The sequence below is a fragment of the Salvelinus fontinalis genome, chromosome 11 (genome assembly GCF_029448725.1).
Source record: "Salvelinus fontinalis isolate EN_2023a chromosome 11, ASM2944872v1, whole genome shotgun sequence".
Taxonomy (NCBI): Eukaryota; Metazoa; Chordata; class Actinopteri; order Salmoniformes; family Salmonidae; genus Salvelinus; species Salvelinus fontinalis.
In genome coordinates this window covers 58,095,074-58,113,219 of record NC_074675.1, presented here as the reverse complement: position 1 = coordinate 58,113,219, position 18,146 = coordinate 58,095,074, and the positions used below count along the sequence as shown (strand labels likewise).

The following is an 18,146-nucleotide window of genomic DNA, read 5'->3' as shown; positions in this document are numbered from 1 at the left end:
CCTCCTCTTTCCAGAACCTCTCCTTCCTCTTTCCAGAACCTCTCCTCCTCTTTCCAGAACCTCTCCTCCTCTTTCCAGAACCTCTCCTTCCTCTTTCCAGAACCTCTCCTCCTCTTTCCAGAACCTCTCCTCCTCTTTCCAGAACCTTTCCTTCCTCTTTCCAGAACCTCTCCTCCTCTTTCCAGAACCTCTCCTTCCTCTTTCCAGAACCTCTCCTCCTCTTTCTAGAATGTTTCCTTCCTCTTTCCAGAACCTTTCCTTCCTCTTTCCAGAACCTCTCCTCCTCTTTCCAGAACCTCTCCTCCTCTTTCTAGAACCTTTCCTTCCTCTTTCCAGAACCTCTCCTCCTCTTTCTAGAACCTTTCCTTCCTCTTTCCAGAACCTCTCCTCCTCTTTCCAGAACCTCTCCTCCTCTTTCCAGAACCTCTCCTTCCTCTTTCCAGGCTGCAACATCACCTGGCTCATATAAACTCAGCAAAAAAAGAAACCCTTTTTCAGGACACAGTCTTCCAAAGAAAATTCGTAAAAATCCAAATAACTTCACAATCTTCATTGTAAACAGTTTAAATACTGTTTCCCATGCTTGTTCAATGAACCATAAACAATTCATGAACATGCACCTGTGGAATGGTGGTTAAGACACTAACAGCTTACAGACGGTAGGCAATTAAGGTCACAGTTATGAAAACTTAGGAGACTAAAGAGGCCTTTCTACGGACTCTGAAAAACACCAAAAGAAAGATGCCCAGGGTCCCTGCTCATCTGCGTGAACATGTCTAAGGCATGCTGCAAGAAGGCATGAGGACTGCAGATGTGTCCAGGGCAATAAATTGCAATATCCGTACTGTGAGACGCCTAAGACAGTGCTACAGGGAGACAGGACAGACAGCTGATCGTCCTCGCAGCGGCAGACCACGTGTAACAACACCTGCACAGGATCGGTACATCTGAACATCACACCTGCGGGACAGGTACAGGATGGCAACAACAACTACCTGAGTTACACCAGGAATGCACAATCCCTCCATCAGTGCTCAGACTGTCCGCAATAGGCTGAGAGAGGCTGGACTGAGGGCTTGTAGGCCTGTTGTAAGGCAGGTCCTCACCAAACATCACCGTTAACAATGTGGATAATGGGCACAAACCCATCGTCGCTGGACCAGACAGGACTGGCAAAAAGTGCTCTTCACTGACGAGTCGTTATTTTGTCTCACCAGGGGTGAGGGTCGGATTCACGTTTATCGTCAAAGGAAGGAGCGTTACACCGAGGCCTGTACTCTGGAGCGGGATCGAGGTGGAGGTGGAGGGTCCGTCATGGTCTGGGGCGGTGTGTCACAGCATCATCAGACTGAGCTTGTTGTCATTGCAAGCAATCTCAATGCTGTGCGTTACAGGGAAGACATCCTCCTCCCTCATGTGGTACCATTCCTGCAGGCTCATCCTGACATGACCCTCCAGCATGACAATGCCACCACGCACAGAACGAGCAGTATGGCTGATTTCCTGCAAGACAGGAATGTCAGTGTTCTGCCATGGCCAGCGAAGAGCCCGGATCTCAATTCCATTGAGCACATCTGGAACCTGTTGGATCGGAGGGCGGGGGTTAGGGCCATTCCCCCCAGAAATGTCCGGGAACTTGCAGGTGCCTTGGTGGAAGAGTGGGGTAACATCTCACAGCAAGAACTGGCAAATCTGGTGCAGTCCATGAGGAGGAGATGTACTGCAGTACTTAATGCAGCTGGTGGCCACACCAGATACAGACTGTTACTTTTGATTTTGACCCCCCCCCTTTTGTTCAGGGACACATTATTCCATTTCTGTTAGTCACATGTCTGTGGAACTTGTTCAGTTTATGTCTCAGTTGTTGAATCTTGTTATGTTCATACAAATATTTACACATGTATTTTAATGTGTATATATTTTTGGGGGGGTATAATGTGTATATTTGTAACAATGGCACCGGAGAAAAAGGCTGCCGTTTGATTCAACTGATTGTTTTTTTCTTTGTTTATTTATTTATAATACTTATTTTCCACCATAATTTGCAAATAAATAAATAAAAAATCCTACAATGTGATTTTCTGGATTTTTTTCTCGCATTTTGTCTGTCATAGTTGAAGTGTACCTATGATGAAAATTACAGGCCTCTCTCATCTTTCTAAGTGGGAGAACTTGCACAATTTGTGGCTGACTAAATAATTTTTTGCACTACTGTACATTGTATATACAGGGCATATTTATATTGTATTTACAGGGCATATTTATATTGTATATACAGGGCATATTTATATTGTATATACAGGGCATATTTATATTGTATATACAGGTCATATTTATATTGTATATACAGGGCATATTTATATTGTATTTACAGGGCATATTTATATTGTATATACAGGGCATATTTATATTGTATATACAGGGCATATTTATATTGTATTTACAGGGCATATTTATATTGTATATACAGGGCATATTTATATTGTATATACAGGGCGTATTTATATTGTATTTACAGGGCTTATTTATATTGTATATACAGGGCATATTTATATTGTATTTACAGGGCATATTTATATTGTATATACAGGTCATATTTATATTGTATATACAGGGCATATTTATATTGTATTTACAGGGCATATTTATATTGTATATACAGGGCATATTTATATTGTATACACAGGGCATATTTATATTGTATTTACAGGGCATATTTATATTGTATTTACAGGGCATATTTATATTGTATTTACAGGGCATATTTGTAAGAGACCTAGGTCTAAATATGTCTTCCCTGTTAAAATAAAGGTTAAAATATATAAGAAAACCTCTCCTCTACTGTACTATACTACATTATCATCATCTCTCCTGTGTTCTAGGTACTGATCTTCGCCCAGAACCAGTTCTCCAGTCTAACCTGGTCCTCCTATAGTCACTTCCCAGAGCTCTATGAGATAGATCTGAGCCACAACGCAGTTCCAGAGGTTCCCCTGTCCTCCGGCCCGGTTCTCCCCACCCTGGGGGTTCTACGCCTGGTAGGGAACCGCATTAGAACCCTGCCCCCTCACTCCTTCAGAGCCACGCCGGGCCTGCTAGAACTCTATTTGGACCAGAACGTCCTGGAGACACTAGACGACCTGTCCTTCTCTGGGCTCAGGCTGCTACAGGTCAGTACGCCACTTAGTTAATTAGTTGATTTGTTTAATGGTTAATTGTTTGGTTACCTGATTAGCTAGTTAGTTAGCTAGTCATTCCATTTTTTGTTAGCTAGTCAGTCAGTTAGCTAGTCAGCCAGTTAGTTAGTTAGTTAGTTAGCTAATCAGTTAGTTAGCTAGCTAGTCAGTAAGTTAGCTAGCTAGTTAGTTATCTAGTCAGTTAGTTATCTAGTTAGCTATCTATTTAGCTATCGAGTTAGTTAGTTAGCTAGTCAGTCAGTTATATAGTCCGTTAGTTAGTTAACTAGCTAGTTAGTTATCTAGTCAGTCAGTTAGCTAGTCAGTACGTTAGCTAGTTAGTTAGCTTGTCAGTTGTTGATAAAACGTTTACTGGAGACAGGAGAACAAGAGGAGACAATAGGACGAGGTGGATCATTTTGTAATAAGGACGTTTAATCTCATGTAAAGACATCTTAGTAAAATCTTGCAGCAAGGCTCTTTCTGTCTGACTCGTATGGAATCGTCCGGAAAGAGGTAGTTTAAGCAGTAGTACAGTTTTATATAGACAACAAGCAAATTAGGTTGATCTGGAAGTCTGGCCTTCCGATTGGTCGATCTGGGTCTTGGGTAGTCCTGAACAGGCCTGGTGTCAACGTTCCATTGGTTCCTGAGATAGTTCTTTGTTTTGAGCTCCAACCCTGAGTTGTGTGTGTCTGTGGTTATCATGGGGGAGGGGAATTATGTGTGTCTGTAGTTGGTGTCTTAATGAGTCCAGCATATGTCCAAGAGAAATGAGGAGTATGTGTATTTATGTATAAAAGATGGCTTATGTTGAAATGTTGTTATTACTAGTTTCCAGTATCTATTACAATTTCTTACACAGTCAGTTAGTTATTTAGCTAGTCAGTTAGTCAGTAAGTTAGTTAGTTAGTTAGCTAGTCAGTTACTTAGTCAGATAGTTAGCTAGGCAGGCAGCTAGTTAGTTAGTTAGCTAGTCAGTCAGATAGTTAGCTAGGCAGGCAGCTAGTTAATTAGTTAGCTAGTCAGTCAGTTAGTTAGCTAGTTAGCTATTCAGGCAGCTAGTTAGTTATCTAGTCAGTCAGTTAGCTAGTCAGTCAGTAAGTTAGCTAGTTAGTTAGCTTGTCAGTCAGTTAGTTATTTAGCTAGTCAGTTAGTCAGGAAGTTAGTCAGTTAGTTAGTTAGCTAGCTAGTCAGTCAGTTAGTCAGTTAGCTAGTCAGTTTGTTAGTCAGCTAGTTAGCTAGTCAGGCAGCTAGTAGGATAGTCAGTTAGCTAGTCAGTCAGTTAGTTTGTCAGTTAGTTAGTTAGTCAGTCAGCTAGTAAGTCAATTAACACCCCTGTTGTTGTTTGTTCTAGATCCTGGAACTTTCTCAGAACCGTATCTCTGTTCTGCCCCCTCTGATGTTTCACTCCCTCCCGGCCATCGAAACCCTGGTTCTAGAGCAGAACCGCATCAGAACCATGCCTGACCAGTGGTTCTCTGCCAAACCTGACGTTCCCTACACCTACCTGTCGCAGAACCCCTGGGCCTGCTTCTGTAAGGTACATTCTCTAGTCTAGTCTATAACCTTGTAAGGTATGTTCTCTAGTCTAGAACCCTGAAAGGTATGTTCTCTAGTCTAGAACCCTGTAAGGTATGTTCTCTAGTCTATAACCCTGTAAGGTATGTTCTCTAGTTTATAATCCTGTACGGTATGTTCTCTAGTCTAGAACCCTGTAAGGTATGTTCTCTAGTCTAGAACTCTGTAAGGTATGCTCTCTAGTCTAGAACCCTGTAAAGTACATTATCTAGTCTAGTCTAGAAACCCACATTTAATTTAGCATTTATTTTTATTTCACCTTTATTTAACCAGGTAGGCTAGTTGAGAACAAGTTCTCATTTACAACTGCGACCTGGCCAAGATAAAGCAAAGCAGTGCGACACAAACAACAACACATAACATATATTATGTTCTCTAGTCTAGAACCTTGTAAGGTATGTTCTCTAGTCTAGAACCATGTAAAGTACGTGCTGTAGAACCATTTAAGGCACATTATCTCGTCTCTAGAACCCTGTAAGGTATATTCTCTAGTCTAGAACCCTGTAAGGTATGTTATCTAGTCTAGAACCCTGTAAGGTACGTTCTATAGTCTAGAACCCTGTAAGGTATGTTCTCTAGTCAAGAAGCCTGTAAGGTACATTCTCTAGTCTAAAACCCTGTAAAGTTAATTCTTTAGTCTAGAACCCTATTAGGTATGTTCTCTTTTCTAGTCTAGAACCCTGTAAAGTTAATTCTCTAGTCTAGAACCATATAAGGTATGTTCTCTGTTCTAGTCTAGAACCCTGTAATGTATGTTTGTTGGTCTAGTCTAGAACCCTGTAAGGTATGTTCTGTAGTCAAGAACCATCTAAAGTGTAAAATCTCTAATCTAGAACACTGTAAGGCATGTTCGCTAGTCACTAGAGCCCTGTAAGGTACGTTCTCTAGCCTAGTCTAGAGCCCTGTAAGGTAAGTTCTCTAGTCTAGAACCCTGTAAGGTATGTTCTCTAGCCTAGTCTAGAACCTTGTAAGGTATGTTCTCTAGTCTAGTCTAGAACCTTTCAAGGTATGTTTTATATTCTATTCTAGAACCCTGTAAGGTGTGTTCTCTATTCTAGTCTAGAACCCTGTAAGGTGTGTTCTCTATTCTAGTCTAGAACCCTGTAAGGTATGTTCTCTATTCTTGTCTTGAATCCTGTAATGTACATTCTCTAGTCTAGTCTAGAACCTTTTAAGGTGTGTTCTCTATTCTAGTCTAGAATGTACATTCTCTAGTCTAGTCTAGAACCTTTAAGGTATGTTTTCTTTTCTAGTCTAGAACCCTGTAAGGTATGTTCTCTAGTCTAGTCTAGAACCTTTTAAGGTATGTTTTCTATTCTAGTCAAGAACCCTGTAAGGTATGTTCTCTATTCTAGTCTAGAACCCTGTAATGTACATTCTCTAGTCAAGATCCCTGTACAGTGTGTTCTCTATTCTAGTCTACAACCCTGTAAGATGTTCTCTAGTCTAGTCTAGAACCTTTTAAGGTATGTTTTCTATTCTAGTCTAGAACCTTTTAATGTATGTTTTCTATTCTAGTCTAGAACCCTGTAAGGATGTTTTCTATTCTAGTCTTCAACCCTGTAATGTACGTTCTCTAGTCTAGAAGATATGTGGATATGTAAGATATGTGGGTTAATAAAGTTGTATTGGTTTTGAAGGTGGGTTAATAAAGTTGTATTGTTTTTGAAGGTGGGTTAATAAAGTTGTATTGTTTTTGAAGGTGGGTTAATAAAGTTGTATTGTATTTGAAGGTGGGTTACCTGAAGAAACACCTGGATGATCAGGGCTTCAACGTGTACACGAGGGATGGAATAATCATCACCCCGGACGAAGAGAGTGTTACCTGTGCCACGCCTCCCTCCCTGGCCGGCCGACCAATCGTGGGGCTGGAGGATGAGGAGTACTGCTCACCTGTTGCTGAACCCGATGGCCCCCCTGGAGACTCTGAACCTCAACTTACCCCGACACTACCCCCCACCACCACTACTACCAGAACTACCACCACAGGAGCCACAAACACAGTTCCTACTACCTTCCCCACCACTACTACTCCTACTACTACTACTACTCCTACTACCACTACTACTCCTACTACTACTACTACTCCTACTACCACTACTACTCCTACTACCACTACTACTCCTACTACCACTACTACTCCTACTGTGGTACCCACTACTTCTACTACCACTACTCCTGCTACTACTACTACTGCTACTACTACTGGTGTACCCACTACTCCTGCTACCACTACTACTACTGTGGTACCCACTACTACCACCACAGCTACCCTGAAACCCACCACCCCTCATCTACACCCTACCGACCCCACTCACCTGCCCCTCCTGGTGAACGAGTCAGTCACATGGTCTTGGTGGGAGATAGTGACCATCCTGGTGGAGTGGGAGGAGAGCAGGGAGGGGACAGAGGAGGGGAGGGTTGGGGGAGGGAACAGCTGGGAGCATCATGGTCTCTATAGAGGATTTACCAGACTCTCACCACACCCTACCATGACCACAACCGTCACACCTAGAGCCCCAACTCAACCCCCTAGAACCCCAACTCAACCCCCTAGAACCCCAACTCAACCCCCTAGAACCCCAACTCAACCCCCTAGAACCCCAACTCAACCCCCTAGGACCCCAACTCAACCACCTAGGACCCCAACTCAGCCACCTAGGACCCCAACTCAACCCCCACCACCTAGGACCCCAACTCAACCCCCACCACCTAGGACCCCAACTCAACCCCAACCACCTAGATCCCAGACCCTGACCGCCCCAGTGACCACAGTCAGACAGGTTGGAGGTTCAGGTCCCTGGGGGGATCGGCTGGGACGGGGGGGTGGTAGCGCGGCGGGAGGCAGAGCTGTGTTCTGCTGGTGGCTGTTTGCAGGGTGTGTGTTGTTGTGTGTTCTGTCTGGGGGGTGGGTGTGTGTGAGCGGCCTATGGCTATGGAGGATGTATAGGACTGTCTACAGGCCTCTACTGAACAGGGGGAGAGGTGGGGGAGGGAGGGGAGTCAGGCTGCTCAGGTTCAAATGCCACGAGGGGGGAGACAAGGGGGAGGTCAATGGGGAGAACGGGGGAGTCAAAGCCATATCCCTGCCTCTAGGAGGAGGGGGTGGAGGAGGGGGGGTGCATGCCATCTATCGCTCTGTTCTATTCATCTCTAGAGAGGAGGCAGAAAGAGAGGGGGAGGAGGCAGACATGGAGGAGGGAGAGAGTGTGATTGAGATATTGGACTCGGCAATAGAAGGGACAGCTGTGGGGATGTCACTAAAAAACAGGAGGGAGGGAGGAGGAGAAGAAAGTGAGGGAGGAATAGTGGGAGGGGTGGAGAGGAAGGGTGTGTATAGGAAGAGTCTCTACAGAGAGTACAGTAGGGAGGAGAAGATAGAGGGACTGAGGGATGTAGAGGAGAGCTGGCAGACAGAGGAAGGAGGGAGGAAGGGAGGAGGAGGAGGAGGGAGAGAGGCTAAGAAGCGATACAGTTTGGTTCTGAGGGAGGAGAGCGTAGAGGGGACGAGAGGGAGGGAGAGAGAGGGGCAGGAGAAGGAATGGGTGGTGGGAGGATGGGAGATGCCTGGGGGAGAGAGGAGGGAGGAGAGGGGGAACGGAGGGGGAGACTGGTGGTCTCTCTTACCCAACATGCCTTGGTGCAACCCCCCACCTGAGAGGCACACCTGAAGGATGTCATCACACCAAATCCTCTCTAGGTTTCTTCCTAGGTTCCTGCTTTGTAGGAAGCTTTTCATAACTACTCTTCTTCTGCCTCTGCACTGCTTGTTCTTTGGGTTTTAGGCTGGGTATCTATGAAGCACTTTGTGATAAACTGATGATGTAAAATGAGCTTGCAAAAATACATTTGATTGATTGATTTGACATCATCCCAAGTGACATGGCTGTCCCAGTGTAGAGTGACCTTTACCTTCCTGTCAGCTCTGTCCCAGTGTAGAGTGACCTTTACCTTCCTGTCAGCTCTGTCCCAGTGTAGAGTGACCTTTACCTTCCTGTCAGCTCTGTCCCAGTGTAGAGTGACCTTTACCATCCTGTCAGCTCTGTCCCAGTGTAGAGTGACCTTTACCTTGGCTTTAATCTATAGCACAGATCTTTGGCGCCAGGTTTGAATCTCGGCCTTTATCAATGACCTGGGACCTGTTGGCATGTAACCACTCTATATTCTTAAATAGTGTTTGGTTTAAATATGTTAACACAACCTGTTATGCTTTATGTAAATAATAAACATCTATGTCACAAAAACTTGTTCAAGACCTATATATATATACACTGCTCAAAAAAATAAAGGGAACACTTAAACAACACAATGTAACTCCAAGTCAATCACACTTCTGTGAAATCAAACTGTCCACTTAGGAAGCAACACTGATTGACAATAAATGTCACATGCTGCTGTGCAAATGGAATAGACAAAAGGTGGAAATTATGGGCAATTAGCAAGACACCCCCAAAAAAGGAATGGTTCTGCAGGTGGTGACCACAGACCACTTCTCAGTTCCTATGCTTCCTGGCTGATGTTTTGGTCACTTTTGAATGCTGGCGGTGCTCTCACTCTAGTGGTAGCATGAGACGGAGTCTACAACCCACACAAGTGGCTCAGGTAGTGCAGCTCATCCAGGATGGCACATCAATGCGAGCTGTGGCAAAAAGGTTTGCTGTGTCTGTCAGCGTAGTGTCCAGAGCATGGAGGCGCTACCAGGAGACAGGCCAGTACATCAGGAGACGTGGAGGAGGCCGTAGGAGGGCAACAACCCAGCAGCAGGACCGCTACCTCCGCCTTTGTGCAAGGAGGTGCACTGCCAGAGCCCTGCAAAATGACCTCCAGCAGTAGTGTGTTCTGTGGAGTATGTGTGTGTAGTGTGTTTCTGATGCCGCACTCCATCACCATCCTTGGTCAAATGGCCCTTACACAACCTGGAGGTGTGTTTTGGGTCAGTGTCCTGTATTTACCTTTATTTAACCAGGTAGACCAGATCACCTTTATTTAACCAGGTAGACCAGATCACCTTTATTTAACCAGGTAGACCAGATCACCTGTATTTAACCAGGTAGACCAGATCACCTGTATTTAACCAGGTAGACCAGATCACCTTTATTTAACCAGGTAGACCAGATCACCTGTATTTAACCAGGTAGACCAGATTACCTTTATTTAACCAGGTAGACCAGATCACCTTTAATTAACCAGGTAGACCAGATCACCTTTATTTAACTAGGTAGACCAGATCACCTTTATTTAACCAGGTAGGCCAGATCACCTTTATTTAACCAGGTAGACCAGATCACCTTTATTTAACCAGGTAGACCAGATCACCTGTATTTAACCAGGTAGACCAGATCACCTGTATTTAACCAGGTAGACCAGATCACCTTTATTTAACCAGGTAGACCAGATCACCTGTATTTAACCAGGTAGACCAGATTACCTTTATTTAACCAGGTAGACCAGATCACCTTTAATTAACCAGGTAGACCAGATCACCTTTATTTAACTAGGTAGACCAGATCACCTTTATTTAACCAGGTAGGCCAGATCACCTTTATTTAACCAGGTAGACCAGATCACCTTTATTTAACCAGGTAGACCAGATCACCTTTATTTAAACCAGGTAGACCAGATCACCTTTATTTAACCAGGTAGGCCAGATCACCTTTATTTAACCAGGTAGACCAGATCACCTTTATTTAACCAGGTAGGCCAGATCACCTTTATTTAACCAGGTAGACCAGATCACCTTTATTTAACCAGGTAGGCCAGATCACCTTTATTTAACCAGGTAGACCAGATCACCTTTATTTAACCAGGTAGACCAGATCACCTTTATTTAACCAGGTAGGCCAGATCACCTTTATTTAACCAGGTAGGCCAGATCACCTTTATTTAACCAGGTAGGCCAGATCACCTTTATTTAACCAGGTAGACCAGATCACCTTTATTTAACCAGGTAGACCAGATCACCTTTATTTAACCAGGTAGACCAGATCACCTGTATTTAACCAGGTAGACCAGATCACCTTTATTTAACCAGGTAGACCAGATCACCTTTATTTAACCAGGTAGACCAGATCACCTTTATTTAACCAGGTAGGCCAGATCACCTTTAATTAACCAGGTAGACCAGATCACCTTTATTTAACTAGGTAGACCAGATCACCTTTATTTAACCAGGTAGGCCAGATCACCTTTATTTAACCAGGTAGACCAGATCACCTTTATTTAACCAGGTAGGCCAGATCACCTTTATTTAACCAGGTAGACCAGATCACCTTTATTTAACCAGGTAGGCCAGATCACCTTTATTTAACCAGGTAGGCCAGATCACCTTTATTTAACCAGGTAGACCAGATCACCTTTATTTACCCAGGTAGACCAGATCACCTTTATTTAACCAGGTAAGCTAGATCACCTTTATTTAACCAGGTAGACCAGATCACCTTTATTTAACCAGGTAGGCCAGATCACCTTTATTTAACCAGGTAGACCAGATCACCTGTATTTAACCAGGTAGACCAGATCACCTGTATTTAACCAGGTAGACCAGATCACCTTTATTTAACCAGGTAGACCAGATCACCTGTATTTAACCAGGTAGACCAGATCACCTGTATTTAACCAGGTAGACCAGATCACCTTTATTTAACCAGGTAGACCAGATCACCTGTATTTAACCAGGTAGACCAGATTACCTTTATTTAACCAGGTAGACCAGATCACCTTTAATTAACCAGGTAGACCAGATCACCTTTATTTAACTAGGTAGACCAGATCACCTTTATTTAACCAGGTAGGCCAGATCACCTTTATTTAACCAGGTAGACCAGATCACCTTTATTTAACCAGGTAGACCAGATCACCTTTATTTAAACCAGGTAGACCAGATCACCTTTATTTAACCAGGTAGGCTAGATCACCTTTATTTAACCAGGTAGACCAGATCACCTTTATTTAACCAGGTAGACCAGATCACCTTTATTTAACCAGGTAGACCAGATCACCTTTATTTAACCAGGTAGACCAGATCACCTGTATTTAACCAGGTAGACCAGATCACCTGTATTTAACCAGGTAGACCAGATCACCTTTATTTAACCAGGTAGACCAGATCACCTTTATTTAACCAGGTAGACCAGATCACCTTTATTTAACCAGGTAGGCCAGATCACCTTTAATTAACCAGGTAGACCAGATCACCTTTATTTAACTAGGTAGACCAGATCACCTTTATTTAACCAGGTAGGCCAGATCACCTTTATTTAACCAGGTAGGCCAGATCACCTTTATTTAACCAGGTAGGCCAGATCACCTTTATTTAACCAGGTAGACCAGATCACCTTTATTTAACCAGGTAGACCAGATCACCTTTATTTAACCAGGTAGACCAGATCACCTGTATTTAACCAGGTAGACCAGATCACCTTTATTTAACCAGGTAGACCAGATCACCTTTATTTAACCAGGTAGACCAGATCACCTTTATTTAACCAGGTAGGCCAGATCACCTTTAATTAACCAGGTAGACCAGATCACCTTTATTTAACTAGGTAGACCAGATCACCTTTATTTAACCAGGTAGGCCAGATCACCTTTATTTAACCAGGTAGACCAGATCACCTTTATTTAACCAGGTAGGCCAGATCACCTTTATTTAACCAGGTAGACCAGATCACCTTTATTTAACCAGGTAGGCCAGATCACCTTTATTTAACCAGGTAGGCCAGATCACCTTTATTTAACCAGGTAGACCAGATCACCTTTATTTACCCAGGTAGACCAGATCACCTTTATTTAACCAGGTAAGCTAGATCACCTTTATTTAACCAGGTAGACCAGATCACCTTTATTTAACCAGGTAGGCCAGATCACCTTTATTTAACCAGGTAGACCAGATCACCTTTATTTAACCAGGTAGGCTAGATCACCTTTATTTAACCAGGTAGACCAGATCACCTTTATTTAACCAGGTAGACCAGATCACCTTTATTTAACCAGGTAGACCAGATCACCTTTATTTAACCAGGTAGACCAGATCACCTTTATTTAACCAGGTAGACCAGATCACCTGTATTTAACCAGGTAGACTAGATCACCTTTATTTAACCAGGTACCAGGTAGGCCAGATCACCTTTATTTAACCAGGTAGACCAGATCACCTTTATTTAACCAGGTAGGCCAGATCACCTTTATTTAACCAGGTAGACCAGATCACCTTTATTTAACCAGGTAGGCCAGATCACCTTTATTTAACCAGGTAGACCAGATCACCTTTATTTAACCAGGTAGGCCAGATCACCTTTATTTAACCAGGTAGGCCAGATCACCTTTATTTAACCAGGTAGACCAGATCACCTTTATTTAACCAGGTAGACCAGATCACCTTTATTTAACCAGGTAGACCAGATCACCTTTATTTAACCAGGTAGACCAGATCACCTTTATTTAACCAGGTAGACCAGATCACCTTTATTTAACCAGGTAGACCAGATCACCTTTATTTAACCAGGTAGACCAGATCACCTTTATTTAACCAGGTAGACCAGATCACCTTTATTTAACCAGGTAGACCAGATCACCTTTATTTAACCAGGTAGGCCAGATCACCTTTATTTAACCAGGTAGGCCAGATCACCTTTATTTAACCAGGTAGACTAGTTGAGAACAAGTTCTCATTTACAACTGCGACCTGGCCAAGATAAAGCAAAGCAGTGCGACACAAACAACAACACAGAGTTACACATGGAATAAACAAATGCACAGTCAATAACACAATAGAAAAGTCTATATACAGTGTGTGCAAATGTAGTCAGATTAGGGAGGTAAGGCAATAAATTGGCCATAGTGGCGAAATAATTACAATTTACCATTAACACTGGAGTGATAGATGTGCAGAAGATGAATGTGCAAGTAGAGATACTGGGGTGCAAAGGAGCAAAAAATTATTATAATAATAGCAATATGGGGATGTGGTAGGTGGATGGGCTGTTTACAGATGGGCTATGTACAGGTGCAATGATCTGTGAGCTGCTCTGACAGCTGATGCTTAAAGTTAGTGAGGGAGATATGAGTCTCCAGCTTCAGAGATTTTTGCAATTCATTCCAGTCATTGTCAACAGAGAACTGGAAGGAAAGGCGGCCAAAGGAGGAATTGGCTTTGGGGCTGACCAGTGAAGTATACCTGCTGTAGTATACGGGCGGGCAGCAATTGGTTGAAGAGCATGCATTTAGTTTTAGTTGCGTTTAAGAGCAGTTGGAAGCCACGGAAGGAGAGTTGTATGACATTGAAGCTCGTCTGGAGGTTAGTTAACAGAGTGTCCCAAGAATGGCCAGAAGTATACAGAATGGTGTCGTCTGTGTAGAGGTGAATCAGAGAATCACCAGCCACAAGAGCGACATCATTGATATATACAGAGAAAAGAGTCAGCCCGAGAATTGAACCCTGTGGCACCCCCATAGAGACTGCCAGAGGTCCGGACAACAGGCCCTCCGATTTGACACACTGAACTCTATCTGAGAAGTAGTTGGTGAACCAGACGAGGCAGTCATTTGAGAAACCAAGGCTGTTGAGTCTGCCGATAAGAATGTGGTGATTGACAGAGTCGAAAGCCTTGGTCAGGTCGATGAAGACGGCTGCACAGTAATGTCTCTTATCGATGGCGGTTATGATATCATTTAGGACCTTGAGCGTGGCTGAGGTGCACCCATGACCAGCTCGGAAACCAGATTGCATAGCGGAGAAGGTACGATGGGATTCGAAATGTTTGGTGATCTGTTTGTTAACTTCGATTTCAAAGACCTTAGAAAGGCAGGGTAGGAAAGATATAGGTCTTAACCTTTTGGATCTAGAGTGTCTCTCCTTTGAAGAGGGGGATGACCACAGCAGCTTTCCAATCTTTGGGGATTTCAGACGATACGAAAGACAGGTTGAACAGGCTAGTAATAGGGGTTGCAACAATTTCAGCAGATAATTTTAGAGAGGATCCAGATTGTTTAGCCCGGCTGATTTGTAAGTGTCCAGATTTTGCAGCTCTTTCAGAACATCAGCTGACTGGATTTGGGAGAAGGAGAAATGGGGAAGGTTTGGGCAAGTTGCTGTGGGGGGTGCAGTGCTGTTGATCGGGGTAGGGGTAGCCAGGTGGAAAGCATGGCCAGCCGTAGAAAAATGCTTATTGAAATTCTCGATTATCGTAGATTTGTCGGTGGTGACAGTGTTTCCTAGCCTCAGTACAGTGGGCAGCTGGGAGGAGGTGCTCTTATTCTCCATGGACTTTACAGTGTTCCAAAACGTTTTGTAGTTTGTGCTACAGGATGCACATTTCTGTTTGAAAAAGCTATCCTTTGCTTTCCTAACTTCCTGATTATATTGGTTCCTGACTATTCGATGCTAATGCAGAAAGCCACAGGGTGTTTTTGTGCTGGTCAAGGGCAGTTAACAAGCGACAGCTACGAAAAATACAGATGAAAACTCTCTTGGTAGATAGTGTGGTTTACAGCTTATCATGAGATACTCTACCTCAGACGAGCAAAACCTAGAGATTTCCTTAATATTAGATGTTGTGCACCAGCGAGGAAAACCTGGTTCAGTCTGAATTCCAACAGACACTTCCACATTTCAGCAGGACAATAATCTAAAACAATGCCAAATATACATTTCAGTTGCTTACCAAGATGACATTGCATTGAATGTTTTTGAGTGGCCTAGCTACAGCTTGACAATCTATTGCAAGACTTAATGCCTGTCTAGCAATGATCTACAACCGAATTGACAGAACTTGAAGATTAAAAAAATGATTTGCAAATATTGTACAATCCAGGTGTGGAAACCTCTTAGAGACTTACCCAGAAAGACACAGGTGTAATCACTGCCAAAGGTGCTTGTACAAAGTATTGACCAAGTGATTCTAACATGTATTAACTCAGGGCGTTGAATACTTATCTTATCAAGATGAAATAATTGAGCAGATTTTTATAGTGCTTTTCTACCGAGGTTGTGACGGAGAAGTCCGTCACTGGCCGCGGGCAGCATTTGGTAAGCTAATACACCCATACATACACTCGTCTCCCCTCCCTGCCTCATTTTCAACTACGTTAGCAATGTGGGTCTACACACAAGTTAACTTAGCGATCTCAGTTCATACATTACACACATTATTCTTACTTCCCTTCAGTAACAGTTTGGTATAAGGAATGTGCAGACAAGCTTTCATGTTTAATTTAAGTGATGTTTATTGTACTTATCAATATTTTAGATGAGCGCTCTGACAGTTTCTGTTCCTTTCTGTCTCTGCAGCTTCCAGGTATGCTGGAATAAGGACCCAAGCTACGGCAATCGGGCTGGCTTTGAGTGCCTGTCCTAAATTACGCTTTCATGTGAATAGGAATATTGGTAAGCCTAGGTATAAAAAGCAAAAAAAATGGCTACTTCTCAGAAAGTTTTACTCTGTCGGAGTAAAACAAGATTGTCCACTTTTGTCTATTTATTATTATTATTAATGTAATTCTCCGGTTGGAACGTTATTCAAGATTTATGTTAAAAACATTCTAAAGATTGATCCAATACATCGTTTGACATGTTTCTACGGACTGTTACTGAACTTTTGGACACTTCGTCAGCTTTTAGTGAACGCGCTTCCTGACGTTGGATTCGTTTCCATGGAGCCCTGCTGATCCATCACGACTGGTTTGCTGACGTAACTGTCCGAGGGGGTGTCAACAAACTCTTGTTGCGAATAGGTCAACTGTGATATGACTAAAGCGTTAATCACGGTGATTTTTCCACAAATAGACAGGTATTTTTCTTTCCATGGTAGCAAGATCTTATCTATTTTTGATCATTTCTATTCAAATGTATTGTAGTGAGATCTTTTGTTTTGGGATATGTATACTGGGTATGTCCACATCAACGTCAGACCATTTTATTGGTAAACTACACAGTAATGTAAATAATATTTTTTAATGATCCAATACGTAATATAGTACACTTCTCATAATTAGGTATTAATAGAGAGAGGTTATGTAAATTATCTAGATCCTCCATGAGGCTGTGGAGGGATCCAAGTTGTTGATTTACAAGAAAACAGGAGTCATCAGCGTACAATGACACCTTTGTTTTAAAGCCCTGGATTTCTAGGCCCTTGATATTATTGGTGGATCTGATGTTAAGAGCTAAGTAACTCGCCACCCATCGAAGATAAATACCTTCCCCTAAACCTGGAGGCTCTCCACTACAGAGATAAATACCTTCCCCTAAACCTGGAGGCTCTCCACTACAGAGATAAATACCTTCCCTTAAACCTGGAGGCTCTCCACTACAGAGATAAATACCTTCCCCTAAACCTGGAGGCTCTCCACTACAGAGATAAATACCTTCCCCTAAACCTGGAGGCTCTCCACTACAGAGATAAATACCTTCCCCTAAACCTGGAGGCTCTCCACTACAGAGATAAATACCTTCCCTTAAACCTGGAGGCCCTCCACTACAGAGATAAATACCTTCCCCTAAATCTGGAGGCTCTCCACTACAGAGATAAATACCTTCCCCTAAACCTGGAGGCCCTCCACTACAGAGATAAATACCTTCCATTAAACCTGGAGGCTCTCCACTACAGAGATAAATACCTTCCCTTAAACCAGGAGGCTCTCCACTACAGAGACAAATACCTTCCCCTAAACCTGGAGGCTCTCCACTACAGAGATAAATACCTTCCCCTAAACCTGGAGGCTCTCCACTACAGAGATAAATACCTTCCCTTAAACCTGGAGGCTCTCCGCTGCAGGAGATAAATACCTTCCCCTAAACCTGGAGGCTCTCCACTACAGAGATAAATACCTTCCCCTAAACCTGGAGGCTCTCCACTACAGAGATAAATACCTTCCCTTAAACCTGGAGGCTCTCCACTACAGAGATAAATACCTTCCCTTAAACCTGGAGGCTCTCCACTACAGAGATAAATACCTTCCCCTAAACCTGGAGGCTCTCCACTACAGAGATAAATACCTTCCCTTAAACCTGGAGGCTCTCCACTACAGAGATAAATACCTTCCCTTAAACCTGGAGGCTCTCCGCTGCAGGAGATAAATACCTTCCCTTAAACCTGGAGGCTCTCCGCTGCAGGAGATAAATACCTTCCCTTAAACCTGGAGGCTCTCCACTACAGAGATAAATACCTTCCATTAAACCTGGAGGCCCTCCACTACAGAGATAAATACCTTCCCCTAAACCTGGAGGCTCTCCGCTGCAGGAGATAAATACCTTCCCCTAAACCTGGAGGCTCTCCACTACAGAGATAAATACCTTCCCCTAAACCTGGAGGCTCTCCACTGCAGAGATAAATACCTTCCCCTAAACCTGGAGGCTCTCCACTACAGAGATAAATACCTTCCCCTAAACCT

The 18,146-nt window shown here is 43.3% G+C and overlaps 1 protein-coding gene across 1 annotated transcript in view; it reads left to right on the top strand.

Annotated features, from left to right (window-relative positions):
• The window catches only part of LOC129864765 (uncharacterized), a 30,338-nt gene extending 12,801 nt beyond the window's left edge, over positions 1-17,537 (top strand). Inside the window, exons 3-7 of the mRNA XM_055937060.1 lie at positions 2,883-3,170; positions 4,534-4,719; positions 6,491-7,876; positions 16,045-16,051; positions 16,918-17,537. Of these exons, the coding sequence (XP_055793035.1) occupies positions 2,883-3,170; positions 4,534-4,719; positions 6,491-7,876; positions 16,045-16,051; positions 16,918-17,537 (2,487 nt within the window). The remainder of the gene's footprint in view (positions 1-2,882; positions 3,171-4,533; positions 4,720-6,490; positions 7,877-16,044; positions 16,052-16,917) is intronic.
• Positions 17,538-18,146: the final 609 nt, after the last annotated feature.